Source organism: Amia ocellicauda, chromosome 2, assembly GCF_036373705.1.
Source record: "Amia ocellicauda isolate fAmiCal2 chromosome 2, fAmiCal2.hap1, whole genome shotgun sequence".
Lineage (NCBI taxonomy): Eukaryota > Metazoa > Chordata > Actinopteri > Amiiformes > Amiidae > Amia > Amia ocellicauda.
Window position 1 is genome coordinate 39815088 of NC_089851.1, and position 17535 is coordinate 39832622.

Consider the following 17535-nt stretch of genomic DNA (forward strand, 5'->3'; position numbering starts at 1 on the left):
GATACAGCTGCCTTATGATCTCATCGCACCCAATGAAGGGAGAAAATAATTAAGCTTCCTGATTACAAAAGTAATAAAAATGTACTCACTGATCATTTTAATGTAAAACAGTAGCATTCATTCATTCAAGTTTCTATTTTTTTTGTGCTGGTACGGTAGAATAAAAGTGTACTTTTCTGTTTTATTCTATTTTTAACAGTGAAATAAATGTTAAACAAAATGGTAGCTATGTAAAGGCTGAATACATTTTATTTCAATGTTTTAATGGAAATAGAGAGTATACAGTACTATGCAAAAGTTTTAGGCAGGTGTGACAAAATGCTGTAACGTAAAAATGCTTTCAGTAATAGACATGCTAATAGATTATATTTATCAATTAACTCAATGCAATGTGAGTAAACTGAAGAAAAATCTACATTAAATTCATATTTGGTGTGACCACCCTTTGCCTTCAAAACAGCATCAATTCCTCTAGGTACACTTGCACAAAGTCAGGGATTTTGTAGGCATATAGTCAGGTGTATGATTAAACAATTATACCAAACAGGTGCTAATGATCATCAATTCAATATGTAGGTTGAAACACAATCATTAACTGAAACAGAAACTGCTGTGTAGCAGGAATAAAACTGGGTGAGGAACAGCCAAACTCAGCTAACAAGGTGAGGTTGCTGAAGACAGATTACTGTCAAAAGTCCTACACCATGGCAAGACTGAGCACAGCAACAAGACACAAGGTAGTTATACTGCATCAGCAAGGTCTCTTCCAGGCAGACATTTCAAGGCAGACAGGGGTTTCCAGATGTGCTGTCCAAGCTCTTTTGAAGAAGAACAAAGATACGGGCAACGTTGAGGACCGTAGACGCAGTGGTCGGCCAAGGAAACTTACTGCAGCAGATGAAAGACGCATCATGCTTACTTACCTTCGCAATCGGAAGATGTCCAGCAGTGCCATCGGCTCAGAACTGGCAGAAAACAGTGGGACCCTGGTACACCATCTACTGTCTGGATAAGTCTGGTCAGAAGTGGCCTTCATGGAAGACTTGCCAAACCTCCAACGTGGCAACAAGGCCAAGTGACTCAACTATGCACGAAAACACAGGAACTGGGGTGCAGAAAAATGGCAGCAGGTGCTATGGACTGATTAGTCAAAATGTGAAATATTTGGCTATAACAGAAGGCAGTTTGTTCGCCGAAGGGCTGGAGAGCGGTACACAAATGAGTGTCTGCAGGCAACAGTGAAGCATGGTGGAGGTTCCTTGCAAGTTTGGGGCTGCATTTCTCCAAATGGAGTTGGGGATTTGGTCAGAATTAATGATCAATGATGAGAAGTACAGGCAGATACTTATCCATCATGCAATACCATCAGAGAGGCATCTGATTGGCCCAAAATTTATTCTGCAGCATGTCAACGACCCCAAACATACAGCGACAGTCATTAAGAACTATCTTCAGCGTAAAGAAGAACAAGGAGTCCTGGAAGTGATAGTATGGCCCCCACAGAGCCCTGATCTCAACATCATCGAGTCTGTCTGGGATTACATGAGGAGAGAGAAGCAACTGAGGCTGCCTAAATCCACAGAAGAACTGTGGTTAGTTTTTGATGCTGTTTTGAAGGCAAAGGGTGGTCACACCAAATATGAATTTGATGTAGATTTTTCTTCTGTTCACTCACTTTGCATTTCGTTAATTGATAAATATAATCTATTAACATGTCTATTTTTGAAAGCATTCTTACTTTACAGCATGTTTTCACACCTGCCTAAAACTTTTGCACAGTACTGTACTTTAAAATCACAGCATTTGTCTTCCCTGCAGCAACTATATATTTAACAGAAAATATGCAGAAGAAATGTGTGATTTTTTTTCTCAAATAAATTAAAATATGCAAATATCTAACAACACTGCACAGAGCAACATCATATATTTGCTTTTCAAGAAACACAACTAAAATATATTCACATCCCAACAATCAGAATTTTGCACATACTTCTTTGAAATAGTTGGAAGATGGTTCCTGTAGTCTTTTATAAGGCTAGTGGATTGTCGACTGAGGGATGGTCGTTTTAAAGTTAGTTTGTTTGTTTGTTTCACCGTTCGTGTATTTGTTTGGCCAGACGGGCATTGATTTTGTGTCCAGTTATCCAATACCTCGTACACTTGGATGCGTACTTTGGATCATTATTCTTATTTATTTATTAGGAGATGCCAAGGTGACTTACATTTCTCACAAGAAAAATCTTTAAAGCATTACAGAGTGCAGTAAATACAATCTGTGCAAAATACAGTACATACATCCTAGTAGAAATGAGCTAACAAGTGCAAGTGACAAATGTAATACAGTTAAGCCCCAGGTACAGGGAGCAGGGGGAGCATAGTTTAATAAGAAAGTGTGTAAGAGTGCTGAGCTGTCCAGGAGATCAGGTTGCAGTATCACATGTACAGTCTAACAGATGTGTCCTGAGCAAATGCTGGGAGGTGGTTCTCGGATCCTTTCATTTATTTTTCTATTTCTTCTTGTTATTCCAAGAATACATCTTTCCATGCTTCTCTGTGTCATCCGCAGTTTCTTTATTATTTTTGCATTAAGTGAGCAGGTTTCACAATGCTGTGACCTTGCAATGATCCACATAAACTATATACAAAAAAAAAAAAATCACTGCTCAACTAAGATGCTATCATAATGGATAGCACCCCATTAATACATTAATAGGACGTTCATAAAAAAAATATTAGGAACGCCCATCTAATTTTTGACATATTAGTTTTGGGGCTAGACTAAATCAAAGTTATCTAGTACAAAATGGCGAAAAGAAATGACCTGTGAGGTTTCCCAGTATCAAAACAAATACAGTTCATGTCAAAAAACGACAGTCTCACTGGGAGAAAGGGGGTGGTTTTGCATAACCATATCAAACAAAAATGTGAGCAAAAAATATATGCAAAACAAGCTTCCAAGCTGTTGAAATCTTTTGTGTATTGAGGGAAAATGTATAACAGCATAACTAGCCATTCTGGTTGTTGCATACCACTTTTAAATGTATGCAAATAATATATTGATCAGGTGCATACAAAACATTAATAATTAACAGTAGAACAAATATCAGCAATAATTATTTTTATTAAATACAGAAAAATATATTTTAAATGAAAGTAAGAGCTGACAAAGCCGAAATTGTCAAGCAAGACCCCCACTGCGCTCTTTCTTCACCCATGTTCTGACCAGGCTTTCCAGCGCACACTGCTTAACTGGTATGTAGTTGGATTCACTGCAGACAACATAAGTACAGTAGTCAGTACCACTGGGCAGGTCCGTGGGTTGCTTAGGATTCAGAAGTTATTTGGAATTGCCTGATATATGCCTTAGAGCATTGATTCTCTATCCTGGTCCTAAACATATATATTTTTGTATATGGAATAGAAAGTATGATTGTAGACCCCTCTGTGTATCTTAGAAGACAATTGAAAAACATGGTTTAGTAAGGTCAACTGACAGTCTTGTAACCTGCTTTTCAGCGGTATGTTATAAGGACAACTTCAAAATGGACCAGTAGTAGTACTGTTAGGTAATTCCTGGTGATTCAGGTTAAATAAAACCAAGGTAGGTTGGGGCTGAGTAGGTGTGCAGGTGTTGATATAATCCATACGGTTGTCACAAGTGAGAGTGGAAGGGATCACCTCTGAAAGCTCTACCTGCTGATATGTTAGTGGGGCTAGCAGGGGTTATTCGTATGTGTTTCTATTACATTATAATGGAAGGCAGACCTGTTAGAGGATAGAGTTTGCTTGTATTTCATTACACTATCATTCCATGCCACATAGTATACTTCTAATTGTATAGTTCTTCATTTACGTTCATATTTACGGCATTTTATTTGAAGCGAGCAAGGTTTAAGTGCTCTGGCTCTTAATAGAGCTACTATGTCTAGAAGGGTGCTCAGCGTATTGTTAAAGTTATTTAATAACTTGACTTCAGTTATTACTGTTTTGACAAAGCTTGATGTGTGTAACAAAGTAGTGAATTTAAAGATTGCAGCTGGACTCAAATAATGAGATTTTGTGTTTCATTCTGGTCTGTCAGTTGCTACAGCTTGAAATTAATAAAGCAGGTATCAGAGATCATCCGAATTTTGGGTCATTTTATTAAATTGTGAATCAAGTGTGTAATTGTCGCTATGTGGTGGGGGGTCTGATACATGCTGATAGGGACTCTAGTAGGGACAGAAAACTCACATAAAGGGAGTTATATTCAATATCCATATGTTAAAGTTTCCCAGTATAATAAGTCAATCATAGTAATCATAGAAGTGAAATAGGGGCCTGGAGGCCTTTACATAGCTATAAGCTGTAATGAACATTGAGAACTAAGTTATTGTTAAAGAATTTCAAATTATGTGTATTAATAATAATAACACTTTATTGTCCATTCAATAGTAGCATAAAATGGAAATGTATTTGTTAATTATCTGTTGGTTTGGCAAAGAGTACTTGGTGGCTACGGTCCGACCACAGCCTGATGTACAGTGAGGGAAAAAAGTATTTGATCCCCTGCTGATTTTGTACGTTTGCCCACTGACAAAGAAATGATCAGTCTATAATTTTAATGGTAGGTGTATTTTAACAGTGAGAGACAGAATAACAACAAAAAAATCCAGAAAAACGCATTTCAAAAAAGTTATACATTGATTTGCATGTTAATGAGGGAAATAAGTATTTGACCCCTTCGACTTAGTACTTGGTGGCAAAACCCTTGTTGGCAATCACAGAGGTCAGACGTTTCTTGTAGTTGGCCACCAGGTTTGCACACATCTCAGGAGGGATTTTGTCCCACTCCTCTTTGCAGATCCTCTCCAAGTCATTAAGCTTTCGAGGCTGACGTTTGGCAACTCGAACCTTCAGCTCCCTCCACAGATTTTCTATGGGATTAAGGTCTGGAGACTGGCTAGGCCACTCCAGGACCTTAATGTGCTTCTTCTTGAGCCACTCCTTTGTTGCCTTGGCTGTGTGTTTTGGGTCATTGTCATGCTGGAATACCCATCCACGACCCATTTTCAATGCCCTGGCTGAGGGAAGGAGGTTCTCACCCAAGATTTGACGGTACATGGCCCCGTCCATCGTCCCTTTGATGCGGTGCAGTTGTCCTGTCCCCTTAGCAGAAAAACACCCCCAAAGCATAATGTTTCCACCTCCATGTTTGACAGTGGGGATGGTGTTCTTGCGGTCATTCCTCCTCCTCCAAACACGGCGAGTTGAGTTGATGCCAAAGAGCTTGATTTTGGTCTCTTCTGACCACAACACTTTCACCCAGTTCTCCTCTGAATCATTCAGATGTTCATTGGCAAACTTCAGACGGGCCTGTACATGTGCTTTCTTGAGCAGGGGGACCTTGCGGGGGCTGCAGGATTTCAGTCCTTCACGGCGTAGTGTGTTACCAATTGTTTTCTTGGTGACTATGGTCTTAGCTGCCTTGAGATCATTAACAAGATCCTCCCATGTAGTTCTGGGCTGATTCCTCACCGTTCTCATGATCATTGAAACTCCACGAGGTGAGATCTTGCATGGAGCCCCAGTCCGAGGGAGACTGACAGTTATTTTGTGTTTCTTCCATTTGCGAATAATCGCACCAACTGTTGTCACCTTATCACCAAGCTGCTTGGCGATGGTCTTGTAGCCCATTCCAGCCTTGTGTAGGTCTAGTCTTGTCCCTGACATCCTTGGACAGCTCTTTGGTCTTGGCCATGGTGGAGAGTTTGGAATCTGATTGATTGATTGCTTCTGTGGACAGGTGTCTTTTATACAGGTAACGAGCTGAGATTAGGAGCACTCCCTTTAAGAGAGTGCTCCTAATCTCAGCTCGTTACCTGTATAAAAGACACCTGTCCACAGAAGCAATCAATCAATCAGATTCCAAACTTGCTGATTGATAGGGGATCAAGTACTTATTTCACTCATTAACATGCAAATCAATTTATAACTTTTTTGAAATGCGTTTTCTGGATTTTGTTGTTGTTATTCTGTCTCTCACTGTTTGTTAAGGTACAACTTGACTGCCAGTCAAAAACCTTCAGGTACATGTGGATCGCTTCCCAAGTGTATCAGCAACAGTAGGAACCCTTTAGTGCATTACGAGCCCAGGAAGTAAAGTCACCGACACAATGCCAGATCGTTTGTCTTCAGTTTATTTTTGCAACAACACACACTTTTATACATGTCAGAAGTCTGATTGCCAAGAGTTCCGGGGCAGGTACATACAGATATTACAAACATATTACAGATCTAGTTGCTAGGCAGACATGAAATGTGTTCGATCTCATAAGTCATAACATTCATAACACACTCTGTCATAACACAGCTGCACGGTTTGCCTAGTAGTAGATGATGTGGGACTCTATCTTATTTCTGGTTTGTCTGAAGAGCAGCATGTATATTGTTTATGTTATTAGCTCTGAGCTGTTCCTCAAAATATAATATAAATATAGGGACTTTTCAGTTTGACATTTCCAAGATAGAGTCAAGAAGGCCATGAGTTCAATTGTCTAGACCTTCACAGAAATAGTTATGCGCGAGTATGTTATTTATGATATTTCTGCAATAATTACAAATTTCAGCCCCCCTTGCCACGGCAACATTTCCAGTGAGATATGACAATGTTAACTCTGCAACTTCTGTTAAAGGCTAATCCTACAATAAGAATACAATACAATGATTTACATGGTTACAGTAGGTTAAATAATCAGTATGCCACCAAACTTAATTATCCCCAACAGTTAGTATATGAATATGTTATATAAAAATCCTTACACTGTTACAATACACCTACCATTAAAATTATAGACTGATCATTTCTTTGTCAGTGGGCAAACGTACAAAATCAGCAGGGGATCAAATACTTTTTTCCCTCACTGTATGGGCCCAGTAAGAGAAGCCATCAGGGAAGGCTTCCACAAGTGGAATAATGTCATCTGTTCTTAGCCAGGTTTCAGTCAGGGTGAGACTCTCAGTTACAGTATCATTTATTAAAGCTGCATCGCTTTAAGACTGCAGGCTTAATCCCGGAGGGTGTAGTGTGAGGAAGTAATCATTTCAGTTGTGTAGTTTTAACTTTTATTAGATTGTTGAAGCAAGGCCCCCTAGAGGAGGGCATATACCCAAGCCTGGGAAGAATGATTGTGTTTATGGGCTACACCATGTCCTTGTTATATCGCCCCTCAATATAAAACTGGTTCAGACATATTGCGGTTGCAGTGTTAGCTCCTTTTTATAGTAAAGATGTGCATGCCTCTAAATTTAATTAACCTCATTATTTCTTAACCCATTTTTCTTTTGATATTCAGTGTAGTGGCTACTGTTACTTGTAGTCTAGGAGGCCTGTGCAATCTGTTACTTCCACTCTACTGTATATAGTGATGACACATTCTTGTCTGTAAAGCAATAGTGCATAATTTAACATCACACAATACAGTACTACAGGTACACTATGCACTCTATTAGCCTCCTGTATATGTCTGTATATCTGGATGTATTGCTGCCCTGTTAGTAATTTCTGAAGCCTGCAATAAAACTAATGTTAGTTGTACAGTATGTGTGACTTTCTTTTCTTTTTCGATCTGTTTTTTTTTTTTATTGGACCCCAACCCCAGCGATATAATGGGGTGGTGTAATTTATCATTTTGTTTGTGGTAATTATCATTTCAGATCTATTTAATTTATTGGATGCCCCCAGGCAGGGATCTAGCATCAGGGTATGACTATTGATGGAGCTAGCTCTGTAATCATTATCAGATAATGTAAAGGAACCCCTCCAGTAAGGATGGATCCCATCTCTTCTATAAAAACAGACCTTTCCCCAAAACAGCCCACATTTTAGGCACACTAGTGTGCTCAACTAGCTGTTCAGAGAGGGCAGCTTGCTAATGGCTTCATCTCCTCTGTATAATATTGGTGAAGGGCCAGTTTTTTTTGCAAAGCACTTTTTGGGCATGTTTTACACCCTTGCTTTAAAAAGAACAGTAAATCCATTTTATACAGTAGCACCTTGAAATTGGTTTCCTTTTTTTGGAACACTGCATCAACTATAAAAAGAAACATTTATTGCCTTTTGCATTCCATTACGTTACAAATATATTTGATGTATTTCAAAAATGCATGTTTTTTGGTATTATTATTCTGTAAATGTGGATGTTTCACTGAGATACAGTGGATTAGAATCCCCCAAGTACTTTTAGAATGAAAATGGATTTAATTGGGATTCTCTCCCTTTGATTAACACCACATACAAATTAAAGGTGGAGAATATTTTTTAGTGTGAAACAAAAGTTAATTTAACCTATGAAACTCCCCCAAGTCAATACTTGGTAGACCCACCTTGGTAGCAATTACAGCTATGTGTGTTTCTGGGTCTCTGCCAGCTCTGCACATCTGGTTCCTGTAATTTGTGCCCATTCTTCTGGGCAAATTTGCTCAAGCTCTCTCAAGTTGGAGGGGCACTGTTGGTTAACAGCATCTTTCAAGGCTTGCCACAGATTCATTAATTGGATTGAGGTCTGGGCTTTGATTGTCCCATTCTTGGACACTCAGCTTCTTGATTTTAAACTGCTCCAGTGTAGCCTCGGCTGTGTTTTCAGGGATCATTGTCTTACTGAAAGGTGAATCTCCATCACAGTCTAAGGTCTTCTGCAGACTGAAGCAAACTTTCCTCAAGGATTTCTCTGTATGCAGCTACATCCGTTTTGCCCTCTACCCTGACCAACTTTCCAATCCCTGCCACTTTACATCAGCTTCTTTAATTATGTTTTCTCAGACAAAGAACAGTGTTGTGGTTTTCTTGCTGATAAGTATTCTTTTGACAGGGCACAAATTAAATATACTATTTTATGTGTTTATCTTATTAATTTGTTTTCCCCCTACTTGAACTTTTATATTAAGCTCCAATGCATTTGATACTTACATGTTTTCAGTGACAGGTTTTATTTTATATCTTAAAATCTCAAATATATGGTCCATCATTTTCTTTTCCTGAAAGTGGGCAGCTACTGGAACTGAAAAGTCATCAGAAAGGAATCAGAACACAAGTACAATCATTATCATGGCAGGACTATTATTATATTATATTATATCTCGAATATGCTTTTTTTATCTTTCAGAACTGTGATGCACTCTGGGAAGATTTTCATCAGAAGCTTGTTGACGGTGCACTTATAACCTTGGACACTTACCTTGGACAGTTTCCTGACATCAAAGTACAGTATTTCATTTCAATTTTATTAACACTGAATTCCAATTTAGGAGTCAGCAATACTGACTGACAATGTTGTGGAATTGTTATTTGCAATATTTATTTTATCTCCACCAGCGGGACAACAACAAAGGTAAGTGAATATATGCCTGTAGATAATGTATACCAGCAATCTGTATATGATGTGCACTGAAACATTGAAAACTAAAAGGGTATTCAGGTTTTTCAAACACTATTTCCTTGACAGGGTGCAATGGTATAAATAGGGGTGCCCTTGTTCCCTCGAGTGGAGTGGAAGTGGAGAAGTAATTTAGAGAGACTGTGGTCAGTTCTGTGTGCTACACAAGAAGCTTTGATTTGAGAAATAAACCTGTTGTGCTTAACCCGAATCACCTCTCCTACTATTTGTTGGGTTTCCCAGTGGTGAAATCGGTAGCAAAAATACTGAAAGGCTACGCAGTTAACGTTGAGTTAAATTGTGTAAGGTAATTGTTTAGTTGATTGTTTACAATTATTTCTACTTAAGAGAATCCCCCACAACAAGAAATTGTGTGGTATACAGAAATAATACACATTGATATATCAGGAGACTGCAATAACAAAGAGTATTTTCATGAATTCCATATTTGTTCCTGGCCTTTGCTGGGAGTGTGACTGCTTTTCAATTTGTAAACCTCAGGGAGGTTAAGATGCACGCTAAGCTTAGTCGTCTATTTAATCTGGCTTTAGATAATAATACATTTTCCTTTTTGTGTCATTACAATATGTTACTCTGAGAGCATTTATGGGTGTTTATTGGATATCATTATAATAATAATAAAATAAAATAACATGTTGCCAGAAAAAAGTGGGGAATTCATGTTTGGAAAGCTTTTGAGTCATTTATCAGAGTATATATTTTTACTTAAACATATGTGTAGGAAAGGACATTTCCCCTACTACATGAATTATATATAGTTAAAGTGCACGTATACAGTACATTAAATAGTCTATACTAAGGAATATTTCAAGTGTACATGACTTTCCTTCTTTTTTTTATAAGTTACACATTCTGGGATAATAAATTAAGGACTGTCATATTATTCCTCTTAACTGATTTACACAAACCTCACAGCTAAACATTTACAGTATTTCCTTTATATAACTATTATTTTAATTGACAATAAATAATTCTCTGTCTCTCCTCTCCTCTACATTCCCTTCTGTTTGCCTGCCTTCTCTCTCAGGATATTATTTTTTGTAGAGATCATTCAGTAGTTATCATTCCTAAAACTATAGCCTATGAATATACATTATTTGTATTGTTGTTGTAGGAATTTGTCTTACATCAGACTGCACAGAGCAGTATTATAGCAACTATTTTAGACTTCAGGTGTGTTCCATCAATCCCATACTCATACTTGAGACCACAGAAGTTAACAGTGAGTTTGCAATGCTTTCAAGTGCCTTTCAAATAAGTTCAAATAAGATTCATAATATTTTACTGTGACAATTTGACCCACAGATCACGATGAAATTGAATTAGTAAACAAGAAAGTCTGTTATTTTCAATGTATTCCATTTATGTATTAAAATTGCAATATTGGGTAAAATATGAAACACCTTTTCTGTGTTAAAATACTAGATTAAATGCTTTTTAATTACATTAACCTTTTGTAAAAGGTTTTGCTTTATTTCATGCATTGCATGAGTGAAACTAGGTGAATAAGCGATCTAGTTCTTGTGTATGTCTATCCAGAAGGGTTTCATTGGAGAAGAAGCTGTTAATCAAGTACAGATGGGCTGAACTACTTCAGTGAAAGTTATTTTTTCAGCATAAAGTCAATCATTTCAAGGGAGAAAGGACTGCTGGTGAAAAGTGGCACACAGACACGAACTAAACATATAAGTGTTTCCAACAGATTTATTGAATCATAATAGCTGGTTCTCTACCTTTTCTTTGTGGACATATGCTCCATTTTAAAACACAAATAAATAGACTAATATGTATAATGTGGAATTTAAAATGCATCTGTCCCCCCCCAGTTTATTTTGTTATTGACAAATAACTGGAATGTTATGAAAGCTGCTTTTCCTGTTATTTAAATCTGCCTTTTCAAAGGTCACTGCACATAATAAAATGTGACGTCAAAAATGTTGTTTAGAATGCAAAAGCCTAGCACATTATCCTACCTTCATTACATTTTATGTGTTATTATTATTATTATTATTATTATTATTATTATTATTATTATTATTATTATTATTATTTCTTGACAAATGTAATTATCCAGGGTGACTTACTACATAAGTGCAAAACAAAGTGCAAATATACAGTTTAATACAAGGCATCAATCATTACAAATTCAATTTAACTAAAACATTCCAATTTACAATTTACACAAGTACAGTAAGAGACTTCCTACATCCTGGACGGTGAAAGCTAAGTGCTGTCAAGATGTAGGGTCACAGTCAAGGGCTACGGGAAAGGGAGCAAGGAGGAAAACAATCAAAAGCGCAAGAATCATAATAAAACTGTGAAGTGCTATCTAGCAGGGATAAAAGGACTAATATTACTGTCAGAAAAGATGCGTCTTGAGTAAGCGCCGGAATGAGGTCAAGGACTCTGCTGTTTTGACTTTGGTGGGCAGGTCGTTCCACCATTTAGGGGCCAGGGATGAGAAGGAGCGGCTCTGGAGGAAGGAGAGTGGAGAGGAGCTAGAGTTAGTCTTCTTAGTGTTTTGTGAGCTATTACAAATTCTGGGGAATGCAGCTATTGTCACTTTCAAATAAGTTACAGCAAGCAAATCATAACTTGTAAAATGGAGTGTTTGCCTTTAAAAGAAAAAGGAAAAGGGAGGAGAAATGTCCCTGATTTTGACTACTTAGTACTCTTAATCTAACACAGTTATTGGGATTATTTTTACACAGTTCACCTAATAATGTTTCAAATTACCTGAATTTAATGCTGAATAGTGCTTCTGGGAACTTTATTTTAGCTGCTGTAATACCCACAAATCCCGAACCCTGCCTGAGCTGTATCTAGAGACAGTGCTGTTCCTCTCAGTAACTTGGCGGTCGGAATGAGGGTACCTCGCTATGTAAATTAATAAGTAATGATATATATAGTTCTATACAAAATCTGTGTTATATATATATATATATATATATATATATATATATATATATATATATATATATATATATATATATTAAATACATTGTGAAATTGTGGAAATAGAACTGAGTATGTTCTATGCTACTCTATTTACTATGTGATGGTATTGATTTTTAAACCCTAAACTTGTTTGAATGTAAATCTTGTTTGTTTTTGATACTTTGTCTTATTGGGTATCGGGAACATAAATTACAACAACTTTGTACTGGATAACCAAAATAACACATGGAAATATTATATTACGAAATATTTTACTTTACTTCAATTGCAGTAATTAATCATTCAATTGAGACTCGTAAACCACTTTCAAAGTGGAATAGGCCTGGAGATGATACAGATTTCCACATGGACTATAATAACAGGCACATCACTCTGCTTTTGTCAGTATTAGTCCATAGCCTTATGGTACACATATCAGTACATTGTGTCAGTAGCAGGAAGATAAGCTGCATAGTCCTCATCAGACTGCAATAATGCATTGACATGTGAGAATGGTATTGGTATTGTGGTTTGGCTCATACTGTTACTATATAATGATTACAAATAATAAGGGCAGCAAGGTTAAGAGGTGTTTTTGTTATATTTTTTTATCCCCTTAAAGGCACTATGATAATAATAATAATAATAATAATAATAATAATAATAATAATAATAATAATAATAATAATAATAATAATCATACAGTTCTTTTCACTGTGGGGAGAATGTAAAAACATGTTTAAACCACCTAAAATGACTTACAACTACAAACGTATTTCCCTTATGTGCAATTATTTTTAATGAGGTCATTGTATTCATCATACAAAACATCAGTCCCATTACATCATCCAAGCGTCATGCGTGTACATACTCAAAGGCATTCCACTTTAACCCTGTATATAAACCACACATTACATAGATGCTTGAGTGTGTGTCACTTTCCCTGAGGTTTTATTGCTATGGAAACTATTCAATATGTTTTTTTTCTGCATGTGCAAGCAATTGTGCGAAAGTTGAGCAATATTTCTTTCAACAGACCCGTATTGCAAAGCGAAGTCGGAAGTTAATCGACTATGACAGTGCCAGACATCACTTAGAGACCATGCAGAACTCCAAAAGAAAAGATGATGGTAAAATGACAAAGGTAAGAGTTTTTGTCAAGAAAAAATAAACAAACAAAACAAAAACCTTTTCTTGTGTTTTTTATTTTTTATTTTTATTATTACATAGTAGTGCTTATAATATTTTTAAACTAGTGTCCACTAGTATGAATGCTCTCCTTGATTTCTGTGTTTAATTGGTTTCATGGAAGAGATTTAATCATTCCTAATGCAAGAGTAATACAGCAGTTATCTCTATTACAGGCAGAAGAAGAGTTCAATAAAGCACAGAAAGTATTTGAAGAACTCAACATTGATTTGCAAGAAGAGCTTCCATCTTTATGGGACAGGTAGGAAGCTATTGGCTTGTGGAGACTGTGAAACACATAATTAGTTCATTAAACAAAACAAGGAACTTGGAACAACTCATTGATTATAAATCCCACAACAGCAGCAGAAAAAAGTATTGTTTTATGATTTATATGCCTGGAAGCTGGAGGTTAAATACATTATGCAAAACTGAAATTCAGTTTTTAATAAACTGGAAAGGAAGAAATAATCTGTTTTTTTATTTGTTATTTTAAAGTTGGGTGGATTAAAATTTTAGAGCAGCTGAAAAGAAAATGTATTTTAATGTAAACGTCCAAGCAGTAGTGAATAGGAGAGAGCAGGAACTGTTACATAACCTTAGATGTCTACATTCTCCCTCACACTGCCTCAAGGACATTCCTGATTCACAGCCCATAAAGGTTATGGTTGAAGTTATTTATATCCTTTTATTTTATTTTATACTATAATTTATTCTTGCTTAAAATTGTTACTGAATTATAGTGTTATTCAGGAATATATCACATGCAAATATTTAGTAAACAGACATCTCAAATAAATCTTTATTCCCCTTTTTACTAAATGCTAAATGCAGGGTGTTGCACAAATGTTCCTTTATCGCAAAGAATGGGAAATCAAGGATTTCACAAAATGTGTAGCCCCTTCATGTCTTATTTTGTACAATTCAGAATTAACATTTGATCCATGTGTTAATTTTTCTCTATACTTTAGTAGTGTGCAAATGTTTGTCCATATTTTACTAAAGAGCTATGTTTGATTTAAACTCTCATCCACAATGGGCAGAGTGACACGAGATAATAACATTGCTCCACACCAGACATGATGACAAAAAACCAAAAAGGAATAAAATAAAATGCATTTTTATTGGCTATACTATAACTAGCACGTTATGTCCTCTGGCACTTGGCTTTATAATGATAGGTTGCAGATGCAATCCCGGTTATCTGTAAAAGGGAATAACACTCAAAGCGACTATGAGAATGATTGCATCATGTACCAGATTCCGTGAGCCAGCAAGCTACCGAGGCTCAACTGCAGCCAGCGCCGGATTCCCTATACAGGCCCGTCACACAAAGCTGTAAAATTGAATCAATGTGTGCAAGGAGCCCAGCTCACATCAGCACAAATGTCAGTCTGATGGGCCCCCAACACCTGGGGTTGAGTGCTCTGGCACTGTAGGACTCGCCAACTCGCAGACTTTGGCAATTGTACCCACAATGCAATGGGACAGGCACTGCTCTAACAGGGCCTTCCCCAGTAATCTTTAACCATAACACACAACTGGTCCATGTGATGTATAATCCCTACAGCACCACAGTGCCCAAACAGGACACAGCGAGAGCAGACAGTGATCATCATCTGAGGAGAAGTGGAGGAGGATGAAACGCCATTAATGCCACTGGCTGATTGATATGGGGGGAAGGATTATATTCAGGGGAATCGCAGGGTTCGGCCTGGAACCATCACCAGCAAAGAGAGAACAAGATGGTTAGACAGTCAAGATTAGGGCCTAATGATTATTTTTTAATTGACTAATTTTCCTTAAATGAAAAGAAAAGATAAAAAGGGACAATTTATAATTTAGCCACCCCAAATGTATGTGTCTGGTGTGTAGTTCCTTTGAAATGCACTCGCTTGTGTCACCCATGTCCAATGTTGAAGGGCCTTAATATATACATTATCTATATAGATTTAAGTTATGGAGACCTAACTATTAAGCAGAAAGTTCATTTTGAGAATTAGTTATAAAATTTGTACAAAAAAAAAGCTTTTGTGATTGATGTTTTCTTTTTTTCTTTCTTCATTTTAGCCGAGTTGGTTTTTACGTGAATACTTTCAAAAATGTAACAAACCTGGAGTCAAAATTCCACAGAGAGATAGCAGTGGTAAGTATTGAGTTTATACTTTTATACTGTGGGTGCATTGCTCTGTAATTGTTATCAATATATGTATTAGTAGTAGTAGTAGTAGTAGTATACTTATGCTAAGCCTTAATATTTGTACTTTTACATTTACTTTCAAATCAGTTGCAGATGCTGTTCAGACTGCAGTAGCTTTGAAAATTACTTCTGCTTCTGTGGTTCGTAATCACAAACAGCTGAGCTTCAGCCGGAGGTCAGGCCTTATGTGTCCTCACACTGTACACCCATACAGGCTCCAGGCCAGGTACAGAAAGACAGTATTCTTCAACACAGGGAGCACTCATATCCTCTCCTTGGTGTTGTCAAATGTAAATCCAAGGTCTTAAAGATTCTGAACCAATATAATATTCAATATAATACTCAGGTAACATTACCTTTCTAAATAATAGAAACCAAGAGGAATGTATATTAAGACATTAGGAATCAATGCCTAATTTGATCACTGAATAATTGTATTTCAGATCAGATCTACAGCTCTGGAAAAAAGTAAGAGACCAATGTTAAGTGGTCTCTTAATTTTTTCCAGAACTGTATGTGACTCATTGGCTCATTGTGTTTATGAGCTTGTTATGGTGATGTAACCCCTTCTGTGAAATTAGTAGAGTGTATTATCTCCAGTGTTGGGAAACCGGCCTTTTGGCATAGCTGATTATATCCTCTGCTGGGTGGAGTTGTGTGGTGTGGAATGCTCGGAGGAGCATCCTGTATCAGCATGGTTTGAATTCACCTTGATATGCTACATAAGCTCCGTCTGCTTTCCATTAATGTAGAATGAAAGCCTTTACTTCAGTTAAAATACTTTTGTGACCGTCTTCCAGAGCTACTCAAATAATATTCTTGGAACAGAGAAGTGCTTTTAGGTTTAGGTTTAGATTTAGTGCACGTGGGAAGTCTTGAGCCTTTATGACTTGTGGTTGATTTTGTTAATGTGTTTGGCCAATTTCTATTCTACAAATGGAGTATAGATGGTGGGATGACATATTGCATTATTGTTGTGTTTTTAAGGTCAGCTCTAATTATTTGCCTCTTTAGTTTTGGATTTAAGAATATAGACCAAGCCTGCTAGGAGCTTGATTCTGCCACTGGCTGGGGCGTCCTTGGAATTTCCTGGAGGGTCTAGTCTGATGACCATGTTAGTGAAGGATAATGTATGATGCTTGAATAATCCCCTTACCAAATGTTAATTTTGAATTGCATTTAAAATGCAAATGATCCAATGGTTGTTTTTGCTAATGCATGTTTTTAAGACCAAACATGCCCTGTCCAGGTTGTGGTTTTGAAGTAGAATTACTTATCTAAGTGTCATTCATTTAGTTGTAAGTCACGTTTTCATGTTTGTTATCAAACTGAGGAAGACACTAGCTAAAGCTTCTGTTAAGGGGTCTAGCCTTGTGAAAACCAGCAATTAAGTGTTATCTGTCATGCTTTGATGAGCACAGGCCTGTATTGTAAAACACAGAGCTTCGAAGCGGTCTCCCAGCAAAGGCAACTTCTTTATCACAAGCCTACATTTCTCAATTGGGAAGGTCTATAAATTGATCTATATATTTGCCAAAATAAGGTTGTATGATAACGCAGCCATCATTATGGGAACAATTTGCCCAAACTGTTGAAAGGGAGGAAGGAGGATGGCCACACAGGCAACGTATTAGGGAGGTTTACTAAAGGACATAGTGTATACCCAGTATACTGTACACTCACCTAAAGGATTATTAGGAACACCTGTTCAATTTCTCATTAATGCAATTATCTAACCAACCAATCACATGGCAGTTGCTTCAATGCATTTAGGGG

At 37.0% G+C, this 17535-nt stretch overlaps 1 protein-coding gene across 5 annotated transcripts in view; it reads left to right on the forward strand.

Annotated features, from left to right (window-relative positions):
* The window catches only part of amph (amphiphysin), a 92619-nt gene that overhangs the window by 31596 nt on the left and 43488 nt on the right, over window positions 1–17535 (forward strand). For all 5 annotated transcript variants that reach the window (XM_066723523.1, XM_066723532.1, XM_066723542.1 and 2 more), the window contains exons 5-8: window positions 9144–9239; window positions 13408–13515; window positions 13736–13821; window positions 15630–15705. In XM_066723523.1, coding sequence (XP_066579620.1) covers window positions 9144–9239; window positions 13408–13515; window positions 13736–13821; window positions 15630–15705 — 366 coding nt within the window. The remainder of the gene's footprint in view (window positions 1–9143; window positions 9240–13407; window positions 13516–13735; window positions 13822–15629; window positions 15706–17535) is intronic.